A 21,403-nucleotide genomic window follows, 5' to 3' on the forward strand; every position below is an offset into this window, starting at 1 on the left:
TGGCCTGCTGTGTTCATCCAGCTCTACACCTTGTTATTTCAGATTCTCCAGCATCGGCAGTTCCTACTATCTCTTAACTCCAGATTTTTTTTTGATTGGATTCAAATTCCACCCTCTGGCATCGTGAGATTTGAACCCAGGTTCCCAGGACATTACCTTTGTCTCTGGATTAATAGTCCTGGCCGTCAGATCCCCTCAGATAACTCTACAAAAATCCAAGGAGTGCAGCCTTCCTTTCCGTGTTACAAAGACAGATTCCAATGGAAGAACACTTTGGATTTCTGAAGTGCCCATAGTTAGAAGTCCTGTTCAGAAACGTGGAGATTCTGGCCTGCGTATTTTACTTTTTTTTTAAAAAGCTTCCTTCTGTTGAATTTAATTGCATTACTTAACATTCTGACAGGTGATGGAGTCACCCTCATGTAATAGTCCACAAGAGGGCACTCTTGTCTTGTTACGAACTAACCTGTTGCTGCATTTACATAGATTTAAATGTGTTTTGTTCATTTCAACATGTCGACGTAGGTACAATACATAGATAGTGCCAGACACAGACAATATTGTCAGATTCAAAGACAGACACAAATGCAGAGGATGACACACAGCAAATGTAGAACATGTCTGTTTCCTCCTCACTTCCTCTGCTTTTTCCATTCTAAATGCAATAGTAGATTTCAAAATCTGAGACACACTATCCTGGGTATAGAAATATTTCCTGTTTCATTTCTGTAAAGTGGCTTAGATATTTAGTCTGATGCAGACTATGTTGTTCATGACAGGACCTGTGCATATGTGGAAATATGGTACATCCCAATGCCAAAGGCCTCATGTGGTGACCAGCAAGCAGAAACTGACAGACCATTTCCTCTCTGACATTGCCCTCTTGACCTTCTATTGCTAGTTTAACCTCCTGTCTGTGCATTGGCCTCCTAGTTACTCTGTGTATTTATTTACTTCAGTGTATACTGTCATTTTGTTGACCTGGTTCTGAATGCTACCTGCATTCAAATGTAAAGCCTTTACTTCTGTCTTTTTGTTATCTTTGAAATATCAAGCCTTGATTGTTGTTGTGTTCTGTTCTTTTTCTTTCTGTCCCTTCCTGCCAGTCTGTAACTCTTAATTCCCACATTACTGTCTCCACTGTTTGATATCTCACATCCCTCCACATTTAACCTCTTGCCCCGACACTGAATCAAGATGGCGGCGGCAGAGTAGCCAGTGTCCGGGCTCCTGTGCCCGGGGCTCATCCACTCCGTCCACTTTTCTTTTCTTCTTTTATTCTTTTCTTTTTTCACTCTCGCTCTTACTTTCCTCATCTTTTGGCAGAAGGTGGCAATGACTGGTGAGGCCAGAGTGGGACTCTGATGGATGATGGCGAGGAGATGGCTGGCGGACGGGTGGTCATGGAGTCCCGGTGTCGGCTGCTACGTTGGAGCTGGTAGAGGCATGTTTTGGGCAGCTGCTGCGGTGGCCTTGGCAGTTCCTCATGGCCATTGTGGCTATGTCTGGTGGTGGTTTACTTCTTCGGCAGCACAGCGCGGGATTCCAATGGACAGGTCGGCAGTGGCTTCAGTGGTGGGGTGGTTTCAGCCTGGCATCTAGATTCATTTGGGTGGACTTTGCGACATCTCCCTTCCCAGGATCAGAGACCGGCAATGAGATTGGTTCTTGGCATGCCATCTGCAGAGTTTTACGGCCTGGGATTCCAGCAGCCTGGTGTGGATGATCTGCTTCAGCAGTGGCTTCCAGCCCAGTATTCCAGCAAACCGGTATGGTCGTCTTGCAGCGGTGCTGTCTTTTCCCAAACCCAGTAGCCGTGAATTTAACTAAACTGGACTTTATCTTAATTTTTTTTATTCTTGTCTTATCTATGCCTACTGTTATTATTATAGGCGCCATGTTTTTTTTTGTAAAAAATACAAATGACAATAAATGACTTCTATTCTCTCACTTGACAGCTGGCACTGTCTCTTTCCTGTGCCATAGACCTACTAGAGTCATTCATGCTAAATGAAGGTCCAATGTTATGAAGAAATGACTTCTTTTGAAGCTAAGAATTCCAGAACTTAGCCCCTGTATTTAAGCTAGCTTGCAGTGTTTAACACGCTTGTAACTGTCATTGCTAACATAAAGGTGACAGCATTGACATTCAAATTTAAAAGTAAACTGAAAGCCCATCAGAATAAACACACAGTCAATGTAGTTTTTTTTTTAAAAAAAATCAATTTATATTCCTTTTAATTTTGACTCACCAGCACAGACAATGCTAGGCATGTGAAGGAAGTCCAACTGCTGGGTGAGAATGCTTGGAACATACATATCTGTTTCAAGCTGCCAGTTTCATGCAGCAGCTTTGCAGAAAGCATTGAAAATAACAGCAATGCAATTCATTTCTTCTACCTTAGCTGTTGAGCTCTAATTGAGTATTCTGCTCCATTAATTCCGAGTGCAAGACAAGGAGGGTGAATATGAATAACTAATTAGCAATCATTTTAATCAACTCAGAAGTGTTGTTTTCAATGCAATAACTATTAAAATACTTTCCTTTTGTGAAGAAACTTTTTGAATCAATTTAACAAAATAGGAAAATAATTAGATGCATATTTATGAAATTCTTAAATTTGTTGGGCAGAATCTGATCAGAAATTGACAAAAGTGCCAAATTTGGAAAGTTTCATGGAGGGCTTCTCTCCATGTGTCTTCACGAGTTTTGTCACACCATCGTCCCAAAACTCATGTCATTACCTATGCACAATGATTCTATGGCACCCTGTTTATTCTATCCTCTCACTCCCATCACATCTCAGGATTTCCAGCCCGCGCCATCTTTAAAGGCCAGCCGTGCACCCAGTCAAAGACTGGCAGTCCACTGCTGCCCTGCAAGCTTCCTTTCAGTTGCCCCCGACATGTCAACAGATTGGCAGCCTGCTGTACCAACTGGAGGTCCAAGTGGATGGTGTAGCAGCTGCCCATGAAGCTGCTGAGATGTTGGTGACTGATTAAGGGCCTGATGAGCAAGCACCAAGCTAAAGTCACCAGGTTATCTGTCTGACTTACATTTTGAAAATTGTCTCCATCTAGTTTCAATCTGGCAGGTGGGAGAACAGGAAACTGAAGCTCATTGAGGAAAATGACAAAATAATGAGGATATTAATGCATGTAAGTAGGTTTCTCACCATTCACTAACGAAAACCTCAACTCACCGTTCAACAGTTGGTTGAAAAATGGTACTTCTTGCTCTCAATGTCAGGAAATACCTGACTGGCAATTCTCCCAAATTTCTTGCCATTGCCTGTGTGATTCAGCATGGAAACATTCTGTCTTTCATCTTCTTTCTATCCATCATTCTCCCCTCCCTTTTTGAGAGCAGTGACTCATGGGAACACAACTGAAATTTTAGTTCTTGAGACCAAGTGCCCTAAATGCTGATACAGCAAAGACTGGCTAACCCATTAGGTGTCACAGTGGCTCAGTGGTTAGCACTGCTGCCTCACAGCACCAGGAACCTGGGTTCAATTCCATCCTTGGGCAACTGTCTGTGTGGAGTTTGCATGTGGATTTTCTCCAGGTGCTCCAGTTTCCTTCCATAGTCCAAAGATGTGTAGGGTGGGTGGATTGGCTGTGCTAAATTGCCCATAGTGTTCAGGGATGTGTAGATTAGTGGGATGGGTCTGGGTGGGATATCTGAGGGTCAGTGTGGACTTGTTTGGGCCAAAGGGCCTATTTCCACACTGTAGGGATTCTATACATACATAGATCAGAGGTCAAACATGCAAGATCTCCAGGCTCTGTGACTATGTGCTTCATTTACTTTCATAATTGAACCAAGATCTCTTACTCTCCTTCTTACAACAATAGTCAACATTTTTATCCACTTGTTAGTTAGTCAAAATATAATTTTGAAATCCAATACACAGCCCTAAACCACCAAATTATAGAGTGAGATTAAAATATTAAGGCTTTTCATTCTGTAATATGTATATTTGCTCAAACAAAGAGATAAATCTATAAAGTGTGAATAAGTATGGATTCATCTATATTTTACATGAATGCTCTAACATGATTCATTTTCAACCCTCCTCTACCTTAGCATACTTTTAATCTCAATGGGAATGCTTCATTAACTAGGAAAACTAAAAGTTTTGCATAGATCAATTGTTATTAAATGTCTCCCCAATGTAAAATAGGTGCCCAGATATCATTGCCCTTCAATGAATCCTACAATTAGAATAATCCAGCTCACTATCCACTTCTATACTTGAATTATTGTTTCTTAATTTATATCTTCAATTTGCAAACAAAAATATTCTGAAAATTTATATCCATCATATTTAGTCTTTTACAAGATATACATAACATTTAATTGAGGATTATTTTATTTTCTTATCAATTCTAAAGTGAGAACTATATAAAGTAGGCACAGAACCATATAAACATGCATTAGTTTCTGTCAGTAATCTACATACGATGCATTAATCTTTTTGGAGCTTGATAAAATTTTAAAAAGACATTCAGTAATTACTTTTTAGCATAAAATCAATATATAGTAAAGTTGTAAGTTATATTAGTGCCGTAAGGCTGGTATGTGAACTTATAGATTCCTTTTTATTTCTACAAGTAAATGAAGTATACATGTTTAAGTACGTTGCCAAATTAGCATTTTACACTGACTTTAATATGATCAAGCTAAAACCTTAGGTTAACAACACTTTAAGTTATGATTGGATTTTCAAATTTGCACCAAATTATAAATAAAACATTTTTTAAAACGGCAATGAAAACATTTTGAAACACACATTGCGATCTCACCATGCAAACAAATCCCTGCATCAAAATCCAAATAAAATAAAGATTTATTGTTCTTAAAGTAAAAGATGACTAAGATCTGCTTTACTGAATTTTTCAACCTTCCTGGCTAATTATATAGAGTTATAGAGATATACAGCAAGGAAGCAGACCCTTCAGTGCAACTTGTCCATGCTGACCAGATATCTTAAATAAATCTAGTCCCATTTGCCAACATTTGGCCCATATCCCTCGAACCTTTCCAATTCATATACCCATCCAGATGCCTTTTAAATGTAATCGTAACAGACTCCACCACTTCCTCTGGCAGCTCATTCCATACATGCACCACCCTCTGTGAAAATGTTGCCTCTTAGGTCCCTTTTATATCTTTTCCCTCTCACCTTAAACCTATGCCCTCTAGCTTTGGACTCCCTCACCCTGGGGAAAAGACATTGCCTATTTACCCCATCCATGCCCTTCATGATTTTATAAACATCCATAAGTTCACTCCTCAGCCTCCGATACTCCAGGGAAAATAGCCCCAGCCTATTCAGCCTCTCCTTATAGCTCTAACATTCCATGCCTAGCAACATCCTTGTAAATCTCTTCTGAATCCTTTCAAGTTTCACAACCCCCTTCATAAAGGAGGGAGACCAGAACTGCACGCAATATTCCAAAAATGCTCGAACCAATGTCCTGTACAGCCGCAACATGACCTCCCAACTCCTATACTCAATGGACCAATGAAAGCAAGTATACTAAATGTCTTCTTCACTATCCTAACTGCCTGTGACTCCACTTTCAAGGAACTATGAACCTGCACTCCAAGATCTCTTTGTTCAGCGATACTCCCCAGGACCTTCCCATTAAGTGTATAAGTCCTGCGCTGATTTGCCTTTCCAAAATGCCGCATCTCACATTTATCGAAATCAAACTCCGTCTGCCATTCCTCGGCTCATTGGCCCATCTGATCAAAATGTACTCAGGTAACTTTCTTTGCTGTCCACTACACCTCCAATTTTAGTGTCATCTGCAAACTTACTAACCGTGTCTCCTAAGTTCACATCCAAATCATTTATGTAAGTGACAAAAAGCACTGGACCCAGCACTGATCCTTGTGCTACACTGCTGGTTACAGGCCTCCAGTCTGAAAAGCAATCCTCCACCACCATGCTCTGTCTTCTACCTTTGAGCCAGTTCTGTATCCAAAAATCTAGTTCTCCCTGTATTCCGTGTGATCTAACCTTGCTAACCAGTCTACCATGAGGAACCTTGTCAAACACCTTACTGAAGTCCATATAGAGGAAGTTCTGAGGAAGGGTCACCGTACCCGAAACATTAACTCTGTTTTTTCCTTCATAGATGCTGCCAGACCTGCTGAGCTTTTCCAGCAACTTTGTTTTTGTTCCATATAGATCACATCCACCTCTCTGCCCTCACCAATCCTCTTTGTGACTTCACAGAAATCCATAGAAACCCTACAGTGTGGAAACAGGCCATTTGGCCCAACAAGTTCACACTAACTCTCCAAACAGTATCCCACCCAGGCCCATATGCCTGCATTTCCCATGGCTAACCATCTAACTTATACATCCCTGAACACTACAGGGTAATTTTGCATGGCCAAGCCACCTAACTTGCACATCTTTGGACAATGGGAGGAAATCAGAGCACCCTGAGGAAACCCGAGCAGACATGGGGAGAGTGTGCAAACTCCACACAGACAGTTGCCCAAGGTTGAATTGAACCTGAGTCCCTAGTGCCATGAGGCAGCAGTGCTAACCACTGAGCCACCGTGTCACCCACTTCCTCAAAAGACTCAATCAAGTTAGTGAGATATGATTTCCCATGTACAAAGCCATGTTGACAATACCTAATCAGTCCCTGCCTTTCCAAATACATGTAAATCCTGTCCCTGAGGATTCCCTTCAACAGCTTACCCACCACCGATGTCAGCTTCACCCCAGTCTGTAGTTCCCAGTAACTCATCATAATATTGACTCTGTTCTACTTTGTGCTGGACATAATATTTTGCAGCAAGAGAACCTCAGTTTAGGCTACTTCATATTGAGGTATAGCTGGAAAGATCCTGCAGCAAATGTAATTGTAGCCTTTTTTTATTTCAAAAATATATTTCATTCATAAAAATATCTTTATATACATACATAGTCACTAACGCAGTTTGATTCTGTACAGTAGCGTATTAAGGAACAAATAAATTTTGGAGGTTGACTATCCAACAAGCAAACCCAAGGCATTTGTTACCTGTACAAGACATAATTCCATGCATTTGAGGCACCATGGTGTCTGATAACTGAATGGACCCTCATTTAACTTTGGCCAAAAGACCTCAGAAGGTGGTCTTTTCCCACTGTGCATTGGCGGCAGCTGCTCCAAGCTTTAGTGCATCCCAGAGCGCTTTGTCCTGGACCTTGGAAAGTGCCAGTCTGCAATACGCGGTCAAGGTCAACTCCTTGCTCTGGAAGACCAACAAGTTTTGGGCGGACCAAACAGTGTCTTTCACTGAGTTGATGGTCCTCCAGGAGCAATTGATGTTTGTCTTAGTGTGCGTCCCGGGAAACAGACCGTAGAGCACAGAGTCGTGCATCACAGAGCTGCAGGGGGCAAACGTCAACAAAAACTACTGTATCTTTCTCCAGACATACTTTACAAAGGCACATTCCAGAAGGAAGTGTGTGACAGTCTCTAGCCTCCCACTCAAGGGCAGTGTGCAGTAGTGCAGACAGAACGCGGCTACAAGAAGGATCTCACAGGTAATGCCCCTCTCACCACCAGCGAAGCGATGTCTTGGTACTGGTTAGAAAGTTCTGGTGATGAGGCATTCTGCCAAATGACTTTGCCAGTCTCCTCAGGGAGCAACCCTACAGGATCCCTCACAGGGTCTCAACACTACATGCTAACTACTTCCTGATGGAGTTGTGGTCAAACGTGTTTTCCTTTGCAAATTTCTCCATGAAGGACAGGTGATATGGAATGGTCCAACTACTTGGGGCATGCCGTGGTCATGAAACCAGTCCCATTCTTCGCAACACCAGGTGCAGGTAGAACCTCAGTACATGGTGGTGTTTATGTACCAAGCGTTTACGCACACCTCGATGCAGCTACACACAAAGGTGACCATCAGGGTGAAGGTGGCATTGGATATGTTCTTCCCCCCCTTACCCAGAGTTTTGTACATGGTGTCCCTGCTGACACGGACATTCTTAGACCTCCAGATGAAGTGGAAGATGGCTCAGGTGACTGCGACGGCACAGGTTTTGGGAATGGGCCAGACCTAAGCCATGTACAACAGACAGAGTGCCTCACACCTGATGACCAGATTTTTACCTGCAATGGAGATGGAGTTGTGCTCCCAAAAGTCCAGTTTCTGCCTCACCTTGGCGATGCGCCCCTCTCATGATTTTGCGCACGCCCCGGCACCTCCGAACCATATTCCCAGCACCTTCAGGTAATCTGTCCTGACAGCAACAGTGACAGAGTCATCCAGGTCCCAAAGAACATGGCTTTGTTCTTGTCTCGATTTACCCTGGCTTCTGAGGCCAGTTCGAACTGATTGCAGATGATCATGAGTCTGCGCACTAATAGCTGATCCAAGCAGAAAACAGCAACGTCATCCATGTACAGGGAAGCTTTGACCTGCAGGCTTCTGCTGCCTGGAATAGTCACCACTCTCTGGCTCACATCCTTCTTGATGGACTCAAAAAAGGCTCTATACACCACACAAACAAAGCAAGAGAGAGTGGGCAGCCTGACTTTGATGGGGAAGCTCACTGATTGTAGCTTGCTGAAGGCTGCTTTCTGTCAGAGACTGATTCCCAGAAACCTTCTTCATGGTTCAGGTATTTCAGTTGCCAAATCCACTTTGCAGTGCAGCCACAACTTGGTATTTGTGAGTTCCGAAGAAAGCACTCACAAATTTTTAACTCAACTGGAACTTTGTTCCTCTCTTTGTAACTCTGATTAATAGATTTTATTTGAACAGATTGAAACATATCTTCTCCATGGACTACTTTGCAAACTCATCATTCACTATGATTTAATTGTACTATGCAAATCATTTCCATTTAGATCCAAAAGGTGTGATTTGGTCAGTTTCAACAGTTCATAAGTTCCATAATATTATAGAGTAAGATCCGATGCTTTGAAGTGGTGTTCACAGTCTTATACTTCTGCTGTCATCATCACCAAAATGTGGCAATGCATGTGCATTTTCTATGACTAAAACAGCAATTGATCGGGCTAGGTTTAGCAACAGTAGAAACCTCACAGTCACATGGCATGCACCTTTAACTCACCCAATCTTCAAAATTTAGCTCATTCCTTGACGTGCTTTTGAGCTCAATGAATGTGTTTGTATGCTTAATGGGTCATTCATTTCATTTTCCAATGAGGCTTGAGATTGTGATCTCCAACTGCATTTTAAACAATATATAAGTCTTACGCAATCTTCAGTTGTTATGTGGGCGACTGGTGTTGCTCTTGTCACTGCCAATCACCAGTTTAGAAGGAACCACTAAGAAACACAAATGCGTGTTCTAGATTTTAGAGCTGTGGACAAACTGTCAGCCTGTAGACTCATTTATTACAATACATAATTCGAATACAATTAACTGATATCATAAGGTTCAGCATTGTTTACAATTTTAATTGCGAAGACTTCCTGACCTTTCTTGTGAAATTCAGATTTTGTTGAAAATACACTATTCCATTTATTTCCTTTAGCAATTTTTCATTGTTGTTCTGACCTTTGTAATGCTGCCATTCACCCAATTAAGATTTAAAATGGAAGATTTAAATTAAAAGATCAGTTATTGGTGGAGACTTGTCTAAGTGGCATTGGATAAACTCCTATATGGGTTAAGACCTTAAGACATAGGAACAGAAGTGGGTCATTTAGGTCCATTAAAGCTGCTACGCCATTCAGTGAGATCATGGCTGATCTGCTAATCCTCACCTTACTTTCCCACCTTTTCTTCATAAGTTTTGATTCTCTTCATCCCCTTTAAAATCTATCCATCTCAGTCTTGAATATACTTTATGTCTCAGCCTCTGTAGCCGTCTATGGTAAAGCATTCACAGATTCACCATCCTCTTAGAGAAATAAAAGTCCTTCTAATCCATCCCATCCCTCTCTTAATGGGTGTCCCCTTATTCTGTGATTACACCCTCTGGTCCTAGACTCTCCTACAATATGAGATAACTTTTCTGCATCTACCATGTCAAGTCCCCTAAGAATCTTAAATATTTCAATAAGGTCTCCTCTTGTTCTTTTATCTATAATGATGACAGGCCCAATTTACCTAATCTTTCTTCAAAAGAAAATCCCTCCATACCCAGAATCAATCTAATAAACTTCTCTCTGGATGCCTGCCATACCAGTATATTTTTCCTAAGCTAAGGGGACCAAAACTATTCACAATATTCCAACTACAGTCTGATAAGTGCTTTGTATAGTTTTAGCAAGAGTCCCTATTTTTATACTCCATTCTCTTTTGAAACAAAAAGCAGCATTCCACTGAGATAACAAGGTGTAGAGCTGGATGAACACAGCAGGCCAAGCAGCATCAGAGGAGCAGGAAGGCTGATGTTTCGGGCCTAGACCCTTCTTCAGGGTCTGCTTGGCCTGCTGTGTTCATCCAGCTCTACACCTTGTTACCTCAGATTCTCCAGCATCTGCAGTTCCTACTGTCTCTGAAACAGCATTCCATTTGCCTTCTCTACTCCCCATCGAATTTGTATTCTGACTTTTGTGACTCATGCACTAGGATCCTCAAGTCCCTTTGTGCTGCAACTTTTAAAATAATATTCAACTCCTGTATTCTTCCTCCCAAAGAGCACAACTTCACATTTTCCCACATTATTTTCCATGCACCAAGTTTTTGCCCATTCACTTAAGCTGTCTGTATCTTTCTGTAGATTCCTTGTGTTATCCTCACCATTTGCCTAATCACCTATTTTTGTGTCATTCACAAACTTGGCTGCAATTCGCTTGTCATCTAAGACATAATTATATTGAGTCATTTGGTTGAGTCATTAGTTGAGTAATCAGAGGTTCCCTTTTGCATTTTATTTATAGTAGCAGAGTAATGATGGCTACTACTTACTACCAACTAGTTTTATCAATTAAAAATACTACTCTACACTAGCAGTCACAAAACCCTGTACTTCACAGAGCAGCATCCAAGAGTGCAGAATTATGTACACTGCTCTTTTATTTATATTAAACTGTTCGGGAAAGTTTACTTTGTTTATCCCAATCCCCTTCAAATTAGCATGCTTTTGAATTCAACTTTTCTCTTTGGGAAAGTGGGCAGTGATCTTGACAATAGCTCGTTGGAGACCTGCATTTTCTTCAGTTGGTCCCAATAAATTCACCTCTGTGTACACTAGAACAGGACTTGACCTAGATGACAGGATATAACGGGTAGACCAATTCTGTTTTCACCCAACATCTGCAAGTGCAGGTGATATTTCTGGGGCAGATCCCATGCTGCTATTTCCTCCAACAAACCCCACCCCACTCCTTGGAACAGTTGTGATAAGCCCAATTGTAACACCTATACCATCAGTTGTATGCCGTGGGTGTGCATCTGCTAAATCAACAGCAACTAATTGCATAAATAAAGCACCTTTAATATTGGACAAACATCCCAAATCTTATCAACAAAATTTGGTACCTGGCCACAGTATTGGTAGGAATGACCACCACAAAGTCCTTCTGCAGGTCAAGTTCTGCCTTCATGTTGAGAACAACGTCTATCATGTTATGTAATACTGCTAGTGTGCTTAACAGGATAGAGTAGTGCAGGAGTAGTGGCTCAAAGCTGTGTATCTATCAGGCACTGTGAACTATCAGCTGCAGTAGAATTGTATTCAGCCATAATCTATAATCTCATGGCCCAGCATGTTCCTTACTTGACCATTACCATCAAGACAAGGGTTCAACCCTGGTCCAATATGAGTACAGGAAGGCATACCAGGTGTGTGGCACTAGTGTATGCCTTAAAAAGAGATGCCAATCTGATGAAACTACAACACAAGACTGCATGCAAAGCAGCAGATGTAGGTTGAAATAGACAAAGTGATGGTTTGATCAGATGCAAGCTCTGCAGTCCTGGCACATATCATGGATGCTGATGAACAAACCAGTGGAGGAAGATCCAAAAACAAACTTAATCTCAATGGGGGAGACCAGGGTGTCAATGTGAAAAAAAGCAAGGTTGAATCACTTACAATAGCCTTCAATTCAAAACACTGAATAGATTTTCTGTCTCAGGATCTCATTATTATAGATGCCATTCTTCAGACAATTGGATTCAATCCACATCTTATCAATAATAAAAAATACATCTGAAGGCACTGGATGAAATAGAAGCTATGGACCTTCATTCTACTTGTGGCACAGAAAGTTCATGCCCCAAAACAACCTTTGTCCTGGACCAAGCTGTTCAAGTACAGCTATAAGGCAGGCACCTGACAATGTAGAAGATCAAAATCAAAGTACCAAAGATGCTGTAATGTGAAAAGTTATTCAGTTATGTTTTATCCACACAAAGCAGGACAAATCTAAGATGGCCCATTATCACCCCATTAATCCCTTTCAACCATCAGCATTGTGATATAAATTATGTTTGATAGTGCTACCAAGAACAATTAACTCAGGAACAATCTGCCCCTCCACCATGTTCAATTTAGATTTTGCCAGGGACACTCAGATCCAGATCTCCTTACAGCTTCTGCTTAATCATGGCCAAAAAATCTGCATCCAGGGGTGAGGACAGATGAGCAGGCTGAGAAAGCATAATTAAGCAAAATACTGAACAAAAACTGAAAGAACTGCGAATTCTGTAAATCAGGAACAAAAACAGAAGTTGCTGGAAAAGCTGTGAAAAAAAATCAGAGTTAATGTTTTGGGTCCAGTGACCTTTCCTCAGAACTGATGGTAGGTATGAAAATGTCACTTTATATGCAGAAGATACGGAGGGGGATGGGATAAGGAGTAAATGATAGGATAGAGCCCAAAGAGAGAGGAGAGCAGTTGGATAGACAAAGGAATTGATAATGATCTGGCTAGGAGGGTGAATAGTTGTTAATGGGGATTGTTAGTGACTAAAATAAGTGGTGTGTAACGGCAGGCTATGTGATAACGAGGCTTAGTGTGTGGGGTAGGGGGCTAGGACATGGGAGAGTTTAGGTCCTAAAATTATTGAACTTTTGATATTGAATCCAGAGGGCTGCAGGATCCCCAAGCGGAGAGTGACATGTTGTACTTCCAGCTTGCAGTGAGCTTTGCTCCAACACTGCAGCAAGCCTAAGATAGAGATGTTGACCAGGGAACAGGGTGGCATGTTAAAGTGGCAGGCAACTGGAAGCTCAGGGTCTTTTTTGCGAGCAGAACGTAGATGTTCTGCAAAGCAGTCACACAGTATACGCTTTGTTTCCCGCATGGCCCCAATATGTCTCTGTTGCATATGTTCAGATCAAGCCAACTTCGACAAGGGAGCCTCTGAAATGTCTTCCTCAACTGAGGATTCCCCAGCACTGTTGTCGACAGGGCCCTCAAGTGCGTCCAAGCCATCTCCCACACTTCCACCCTCGAACCCTCTCTTCCCTCTGCACTAGCGATAGGGTTCCCCTTGTCCTTACCTACCATCCCACCGGCATCCACATCCAGAAGATCATCAGACGCCATTTCCGCCACCTCCAGCGAGATGCCACCACCAGACACATAGTCCCCTCCCCTTCCTTGTCTGCATTCCATAGGGACTGTTCCCTCCGGGACACACTGGTCCTCTCTTCCTTCACTCCCAATACCCCCCACAGCCCTATGGCACTTTCCCCTGCAACGATGAAGGTGCAACACCTGCCCATTTACCTCCTCCCTCCCCAGTATCCAAGGGCCCAAACATACCTTCTAGGAGAAGCAACACTTCACCTGCACTTCTCAGAATCTAGTCTACTGCATTCACTGCAGTATGAAGTGGGGAAATGAAGCATAGACTGGGTTCTACATTCTGCTCGCAAATAAAACCATAGGCCTCCAGTTGCCTGCCACTAACACACCACCTTATTCCTTGGCCAAAATCTGTGTCTCAGATTTGCTGCAGTGTTCCAACGAAGCTCAGCACAAGCTGGAAAAACAACACCTCATTTTCTGCTTGTGGACCCTGCAGTCCTCTGGACTCAATATCAAGTTCAATAACTTTAGGGCCTAAACTCTCCCATGTCCTAGCCCCCTACCCCACACACCAGGCCTTGTTGTCACATAGTCTGCCATTACACACTACCTATTGTTAGTCACTAACAATCTCCATTAACAGCTATTCACCCTCCTAGTCAGTTCAGTATCAACTCCTTCGTCTATCCAACTGCCCTTCTCTCTGTTTGAGCTGTATCCTTTATCCTATCATTTACTCCCTACCCCATCCTCCTCCCTATCTTCTGCATATAAACCAATGTTTTCCTAGCTTCCATCAATTCTGAGGAAGGGTCACCAGACCTGAAACGTTAACTCTGATTTTTTTTCACAGATGCTGCCAGACCTGTTGAGCTTTTCCAGCAACTTCTGTTTTTGTTGTTGTTGTTGTTGTTGAGCATATATGAGCAGGTCTGCTGAGGTCTTTAGTGGAAATTAATTGCTCACTTAAGGGATTCAATTGTTCCAGTTGCAGAACAGGTTACCATTAGATTTAGTGAGGCCCCAACTTCGAATATACCAACCAGGAGTGATAAGTCAACTCCAAATGGTCACAGAGTTGTCTTTCGTTATATTTGTTGGTCTCCATCTGGTAGAGAGAAGGGGCCTTACAAGTGGCTTTCTTGACTAGGAGGAAGGGAAAACAATGAACTCCTGATTCGTATGTAATGGTCATTGCTGTGCTGTGCATCTGTACGCACTGTTTGAACATAATTCTGGTAGTGCTGCCATTTCCCCTCTGCCTCCACAACCCAATCATTGCTGCAAGATGAATCAACCAAAAACTGGGGGATCTGTAAAGTGGCCTGTAATGAATTCCATTTGAATAATTTGCCACACTTTCCCTCCTGCATATTTAATTGTGCTAGATCCAGCTGTCAAGGGAAGAGATACAATACAACGTCCCAGTAAGAATTAAAGTATATGTTGATCATTGCCCAAGTGCCTTGATCTCAATACAAATGTTTTCCCCTTTCTTGAAGCTTTCAATTTCTGCATGTTGTTTCTAAGTCTATTGAATAGATATCACTTTGCATCATTAACAACTCCATCTTTAGTCTTTATTTACTCCAACATTAGCCTCATTCTGACATCAGATAGAATTCTGCTTTGTCTTCCTGCTTATCTGAATACCTCCCAGACACTAATTTTCCTCTACTTGCCAAACACTGATCTTCTTGCCAGCTAATTCCCATACATAATGATGAAAAATCGCTATTTTTTGCAACACTGGAAGCTACTGACATCAGTACAATTGTAAGAGACAACAAGGTGCAGGGCTGGATGAACACAGCAGGCCAAGCAGCATCATAGGAGCAGAGAGGCTGACGTTTCGGGCCTAGACCCTTCTGATGCTGCTTGGCCTGCTGTGTTCATCCAGCCCTGCACCTTGTTGTCTCGGATTCTCCAGCATCTGCAGTTCCTACTATCTCAGTACAATTGTAACTCTGTTTGACTCAGGTTGGGCATAAAGAGAAATGAGAAAAGAAACCTTCAAATGCCTGTGATATGAGAGTGACACCTGCAAAATCATGTTTTTCTTTTCCTGTTTAACAAAATCAGATTACAGAAACTGAGGCTCCAAATCACAGGTAGCTTGTGCAAAAATCCAAATAATGGCTGAGAAATTGCTTTCTAGCCACAGAACCTGATTGGAAGCATTCTCCTGTAAATGAAATTCTGATATCAAACATGCTTTACCATAAAAAGAAAGCTATCCAAGATTGTGTGATTTTCATGTGATATGAGGAATATAATTAATTCTAATTTGAAACATATTTAAAATACTACAGTACCAATAGCATAATTATTGAAGTAGTTAGCAATGTAGCTTTGGTACTGAGTCATGTCATGAATGCATGTGAATTTAGAAGTATTCTGCATAGAATGCATGTTTGCAGGATGATTACTTGAGGATATCAGTTTGAGGATTCAAAAGCTTCTACAAAAGTGCCACACACAAGCGACTGCTGGGATTCTAAAGAATGAACAAAGAACTAACGACAAACAACAATACAGCACGGGAACAGGCCCTTCAGCCCTCTAAGCCTGTGCCGACACATTTTGCCCTTCCACACTAAAACTGTCTTCACTTACAGGATCTGTATCCCTCTATTCCCTTCCTATTCATGTATTCATCTGAGTGCTTCTTGAATGCCGCTATTGTGTCTGCTTTTAGTTTGTGATCAATTCATTTTGGATTCTTTATTAATAATTAAACAGCCATTCAATATTTTATACTCATGACCAGGAGTCTCTAATCAAAAGTTAGGCTTTATTCGGTGAGCTTCTATAGAATAAGAAAGTAGGGGTTTCTTGCTCACCTTTAATTCTGTACATGGATGGTTCAGGCAGAGCAAGATAGAGCATGGAACTGTTCCTTTGGTTCTGATTGCTTAATTGTTAAGAGAAGATGAATGAAAAAGATAATTACGTTAACAATTAACTTGATCTGGAGTCCATATTAAATACCACAGTGTGTGTGGGAAACAGGGAAAAGAGATAGGAACAGAAACAAAACAAAAATTAAAAACTACAGTTGCTGTTCATCAAGCAGTAAATCAAAATTCAACGTCTGCAGTGCAGACAGTAATGTTCAGCTCTCTGGCATGACCTTCAGGTGGATATGTTGGTTAATTATTGGAGTTGTATGGAAATTGCCTAATTGAGATGAATGATCAGATAAGACAACAACATACAAATAAATAGCAAGAATAGATCACTCATACCCCTTGAGCCTGCACCATCATTCGATTAGATTGTGACTGATCTGATTATTCCATATTCCAGTATACCCTTCATAACCTTTCACCCACTGGCTTATCAAGATTCCATCTGCCTCTGCCTTAAAAATATTCAATGATTCTGTTGGCACCACTTTCCAGAAAGAGAATTCCAAAGGCTCATGACCCTCTGAGAGAAAAAAAATTCTCCTTAACTCTGTCTTGAATGGGTAAACCCTTATTTTGAAAAAGTGACCGCTAGTTTTAGGTCATGTCAAAAAAGAAAACATTTTTCCCGCATCAAGCAGTCAAGATCCCTCAGGATTGTATATGTTTCAGTCAAGTTGCCTCTTATTCTTCTACATTCCAGCAGGTACAAGCTCAGACTGTCCAACCTTCCCAGCACGAGGCAACTTGCCCATTCCAGATATCAGTCTAGTTAAAAAAAAAGCAAATGAACTGCACATGCTGGAAATCAGAAACAAAAAACAGAAATTGTCGGAAAAACTCTGAACTTTTTCAGAACAGGTCACTGGACCTGAAATGTTAACTCTGATTTCACTCCATAGATGCTGTCATACCTGCTAACTGGCATGTAGTTTGCTGCTTTCTATCTCCCTTTTTCAACAATGGAGTCATAATCACTATTTTTAAATCGAAAGGAACCTTCCCCAAATATAAAGAATTTTGGAAAAGTAAAACCAGCACATCAGTTGTCTTATGAGCCACTTTGTTTAATACCCTAGGGTAAAGTTCATAAGGATGCAAAGACTTGTTAGCCTGCAGCTCCAACAATTTGCCCAGTGCCACTTCTCTGGTAACTGTAATTTTCTTCCATTCCTCCCTCACTTCCATTTTCTGATTGATAGCTACTTTTGGCATGTTACTTGAATCCTATATAGATAAGACCAATGCAAAATATTTGCCCAACTCATCTGCCATCTCCTTATTTTTCCTTATTTATTCCCCAGACTCAACTTTCCATAAGACCAGCACTCACTTTGTTAATTATTTTCTTTTTTAAACTATTTGTCAATATTCTTACTAACTGTTTGTGTATTTCTAGCCAACTTTCTCTCAAACTTTTTAAAATCCTTATTAAGCTTTTAGTTGAACTTTGCCTGTCTAACTTTCTGACCTGTCACCCATCTTTGCACAAGTAATTGTTTTTCCTTAATTTTGATATGACCTTTACATTTTTTAAATTAGCCATAGGTGGTGGGTCCTCCATTTAGAACTTTTCTTTCTCATTGGAAATTAACCATTCTGTGTATTCTGAAATATTCCCTTAAACATTGAATTTCTATTTAACGATCTCTTAACCTAACCTGCCAGTTCACTTTAGCTAGATCAGCTTTCATGCCCTCATAAATGCCCTTATTTAAGTTTAAAAATACTAGTCTTGGACCAACTCTTCCCTCCCTCAAACTGGACATAAAATTCAATCATATTATGTTCACTGATACCTAGGCATGCTTTCATTACAAGATTGTTAATTAATCCTATCCAGTTGCACACACCGGATCTGTTACACCTGCTCTCAGGTTGACTCCTGAATGTGTTGTTGTAAGAAACTATACAAAAAACATTCTTTAATTTCCTTATCTATGCTGCCTTCGCCCATCTGATTTTTTCAGTTTTTGTATAGATTAAAACTCCGCCCTCCTCCAGGTTATTACCATATCTTTCTGACAAATCCTATTGATTTCTTCCTTCATACTCCATCCTCCCTGTAATTACTGTTAGGAGCCTGTACACCACTCCCATGAATGATTCTTGCCTTTATTATTATTCATTTCTACCAGACCCACTCTACATCTTGACTTCCAAAACTTAGGTCCTCTCTCTCCATTGTATTAATACTTACTAAATGCCACATGCCCTTCAATATTCAGGTTCCAATCTATATCATCTGCAGCCATGCCTCTGTAATAGCTATCAGAACACACTTAAAGGACAGCATTTTACCAGTCTTTGAGTGACTATGGCATTGGTGAAAAATTATAGAAAAGATGGTAGAATGAAAAAGGTCTGATTTTTGACTTTGAAAAGAAAATATCTGATTTTCCCCTTAAGTTTCAATGGTTAGATAAGAATCTCCCTTGTAGGAAAGAAGTTTCTTATTTCTGTGCATTAGTACCTCATTATTGATTAATCACACCTCATATATATGAAGTTTGCATTTCTCCTATGCACAGTTGAGAAATTAGAAGGTGCTAGAAGATATTATTATGAACTTTTTATTTCTCCAGTTTTCTAATTTATTCCTATGAACTGTAATGCTGGATTTTTTATTTCTTTATTTTTCTAATTGGTTTTCCCCTAAGAATTTGTACTGAAGAATCTGTACCCAGGCATCTTTGTACCTGAGATGGCACCATAAGTGATGACTTGTACACTTTTCACTATACTCATTTGAGTACATGTGACAATAAGGCTAATTCCAAGTCCAATTCCTAGCAGGAAGGTCAGAACAACTACCTGGGAGATGAAGCTTGCTGGTTGCTTTTTTTGACCTTTATCTTTAGGTCCATTCATCAACATCTTATTGCATGGTCCATGGGACAGTGACTGCCCCCACCTTTCATGCACCCGAAGTGAGCATCATCAAAACATCAGCCTCACCACATCATCATGGCTGATTTAGATCTAACTTTATCTCCCTTCAGTAATTCATCGCTGCCTTTTAGAGCTCACGGGCACCTTACATTGTAATCCTCTTGCCAGGTCACCCTGCACACTGGAACGCACACCTGTCTCATGCATTTGCACAAGACATAAGTTATGGCTATCAGTTTGCTTCCACAGTGATCACCCTCTGTTCACCCCACTTAGTCAAGGACATCATCTGATCTCAGTCCAAGGGGTTGGCCATGGTCTGTCAGGCACTTGGGGCAATCAGGGTCTGGGTATCTATGCCTTCCACCCCAGGATTGGAGCTATGGTTGGTCTTGCAGGTCAAGTCCCACCAGTTCTGGGCTTACTGGTAAGCAATCAGGGAACTGTGGAGACATCAGTCAGGGAACTGGGCCGGGCTCAGATGGGGCTGCGCTAAGGAGTCAGTCCATGGATTGGCCACGGTCAGCCTGGGGGGAGTGGGGGTGTTTGGGCCGGTGAACATCACAAGGTTAATCAGAGGGTAGTCCATACGTTGTAATGACAAGTGCAAAATTCAGATCTGGGAATGGACTGAATGATACCGTGTCACTGATGGAATACATGATGTGGACGTGCTGGTTTTGGACTGGGGTGGACAAAGTCAGAAGTCGCACAACACCAGTGACATGAAGACTTCACCTGATGAAGGAACAGCGCTCTGAAAGCTTGTGATATCAAATAAACCCGTTGGACTATAACCTGGTGTTGTGTGACTTCTGACTGATGGAATAATAAGAGTGAAGTGGGGGAGGGGGTCAACTCCAAATGTAAGGGTGGGATCTGATACTACACAGGAGGGAGAGGCACTTTCTGTGACTCACCACCAGCTTGGTTTCAATGGGAAAACAATAGTTAACAATCGTGGACACAGCAATAGAGTCTGAGGCAGGAAATAGGGAATATTAATTGTCAAATGAAAGGGTTAAATGGGAATGTGGGGATCTCAAAGCTAATGGGGTTAACAGAAAGAGCAACACAATTTGGAATTATATGCAGAAAATAGGGAGGGGGATGGGGTGGGGAGTAAACGATAGGATAGAGGTCCAGGGGAAAATAAGAGGAGGTATCTTAGAGCTGGCGCTCAGCCTCTGCAGTGTTGAGGTCAGTGTACCAGACTACAACAGCACCACCCTTATCGGCAGGCTTAATAACAAAGTCAGGGTTAGATTTATGTGCACGGAGTGCAGTCAGTTTGGAGGGAGATAGGTTGGATTTGGTGAGGGGGGTGCAGAGAAATTGAGGCAACCAATATCATGCCAACAGTCCTCAATGAACAGACTGAATGCAGGTAAAAGGCAGAGGGAGGGGTCCAGGTGGAGGGAGAGTGTTGGATCGGGGTAAAGGGGTCTGTGGGATGGGGAGAGGACTCTAATCCAAAGAAATGGGCACAGAGGCGAAGACAGTTTGACATCATGTTGTGCCTGAAATTCATTAAGGTGGGAACGCAGAGAATAAATCTGAGGCCTTTGCTGAGTACAGAACGTTCAGCATCGGAGAGCGGAAGGTTAGGAAGAATGGTGAATATCCGACAGGAGCTGGGGTCGGGGGAAGGGATGGAGTCAGAGGGAAGGGGAGGAGAGGAAGGTTCCAGAGAGCCATGGGTATCTCTGAGTTGTTGCATCTTGTGGGACTTGATGCCTCAAAGGACAAGAAAAAGTTTCTTATTAGCACGACGAATGAGCCAGAGGATGAAGTGGAACTGCGGAGTGGTGCAGCCCTGAGCCAATGTGTTGCGAAGCTGTCGGAGAGAAAGGTTGAGAGTGTGCATGTGGCACCACATGGCACTAAGTATGGATCTCAGGATGCGGAGAGAACAGCTGTCCATGCAACGTTGAACATCACGGAGATATATGTGATCCTGGGAGGATTCAATCATGAGGGATGAAACTTCAGTTGGAATCCATGTGGCGTGAGTCTGAGCCGGAGGCAGTCACTGAGGAATGTGAGACAACAAGGTGCAGGGCTTGATGAACACAGCAGGCCAAGCAGCATCATAGGAGCAGAAAGGCTGACGTTT

The 21,403-nt window shown here is 41.8% G+C and overlaps 1 protein-coding gene across 1 annotated transcript in view; it reads left to right on the plus strand.

The window, feature by feature from the left end:
* Positions 1-1,655: 1,655 nt before the first annotated feature.
* Positions 1,656-21,403, plus strand: part of LOC109938408 (sodium bicarbonate cotransporter 3-like) — a 42,244-nt gene continuing 22,496 nt past the window's right edge. The window contains exon 1 of the mRNA XM_048608549.1: positions 1,656-1,769. Coding sequence (XP_048464506.1) covers positions 1,656-1,769 — 114 coding nt within the window. The remainder of the gene's footprint in view (positions 1,770-21,403) is intronic.

The sequence above is a fragment of the Rhincodon typus genome, chromosome 2 (assembly GCF_021869965.1).
Source record: "Rhincodon typus isolate 14 chromosome 2, sRhiTyp1.1, whole genome shotgun sequence".
Taxonomy (NCBI): Eukaryota; Metazoa; Chordata; class Chondrichthyes; order Orectolobiformes; family Rhincodontidae; genus Rhincodon; species Rhincodon typus.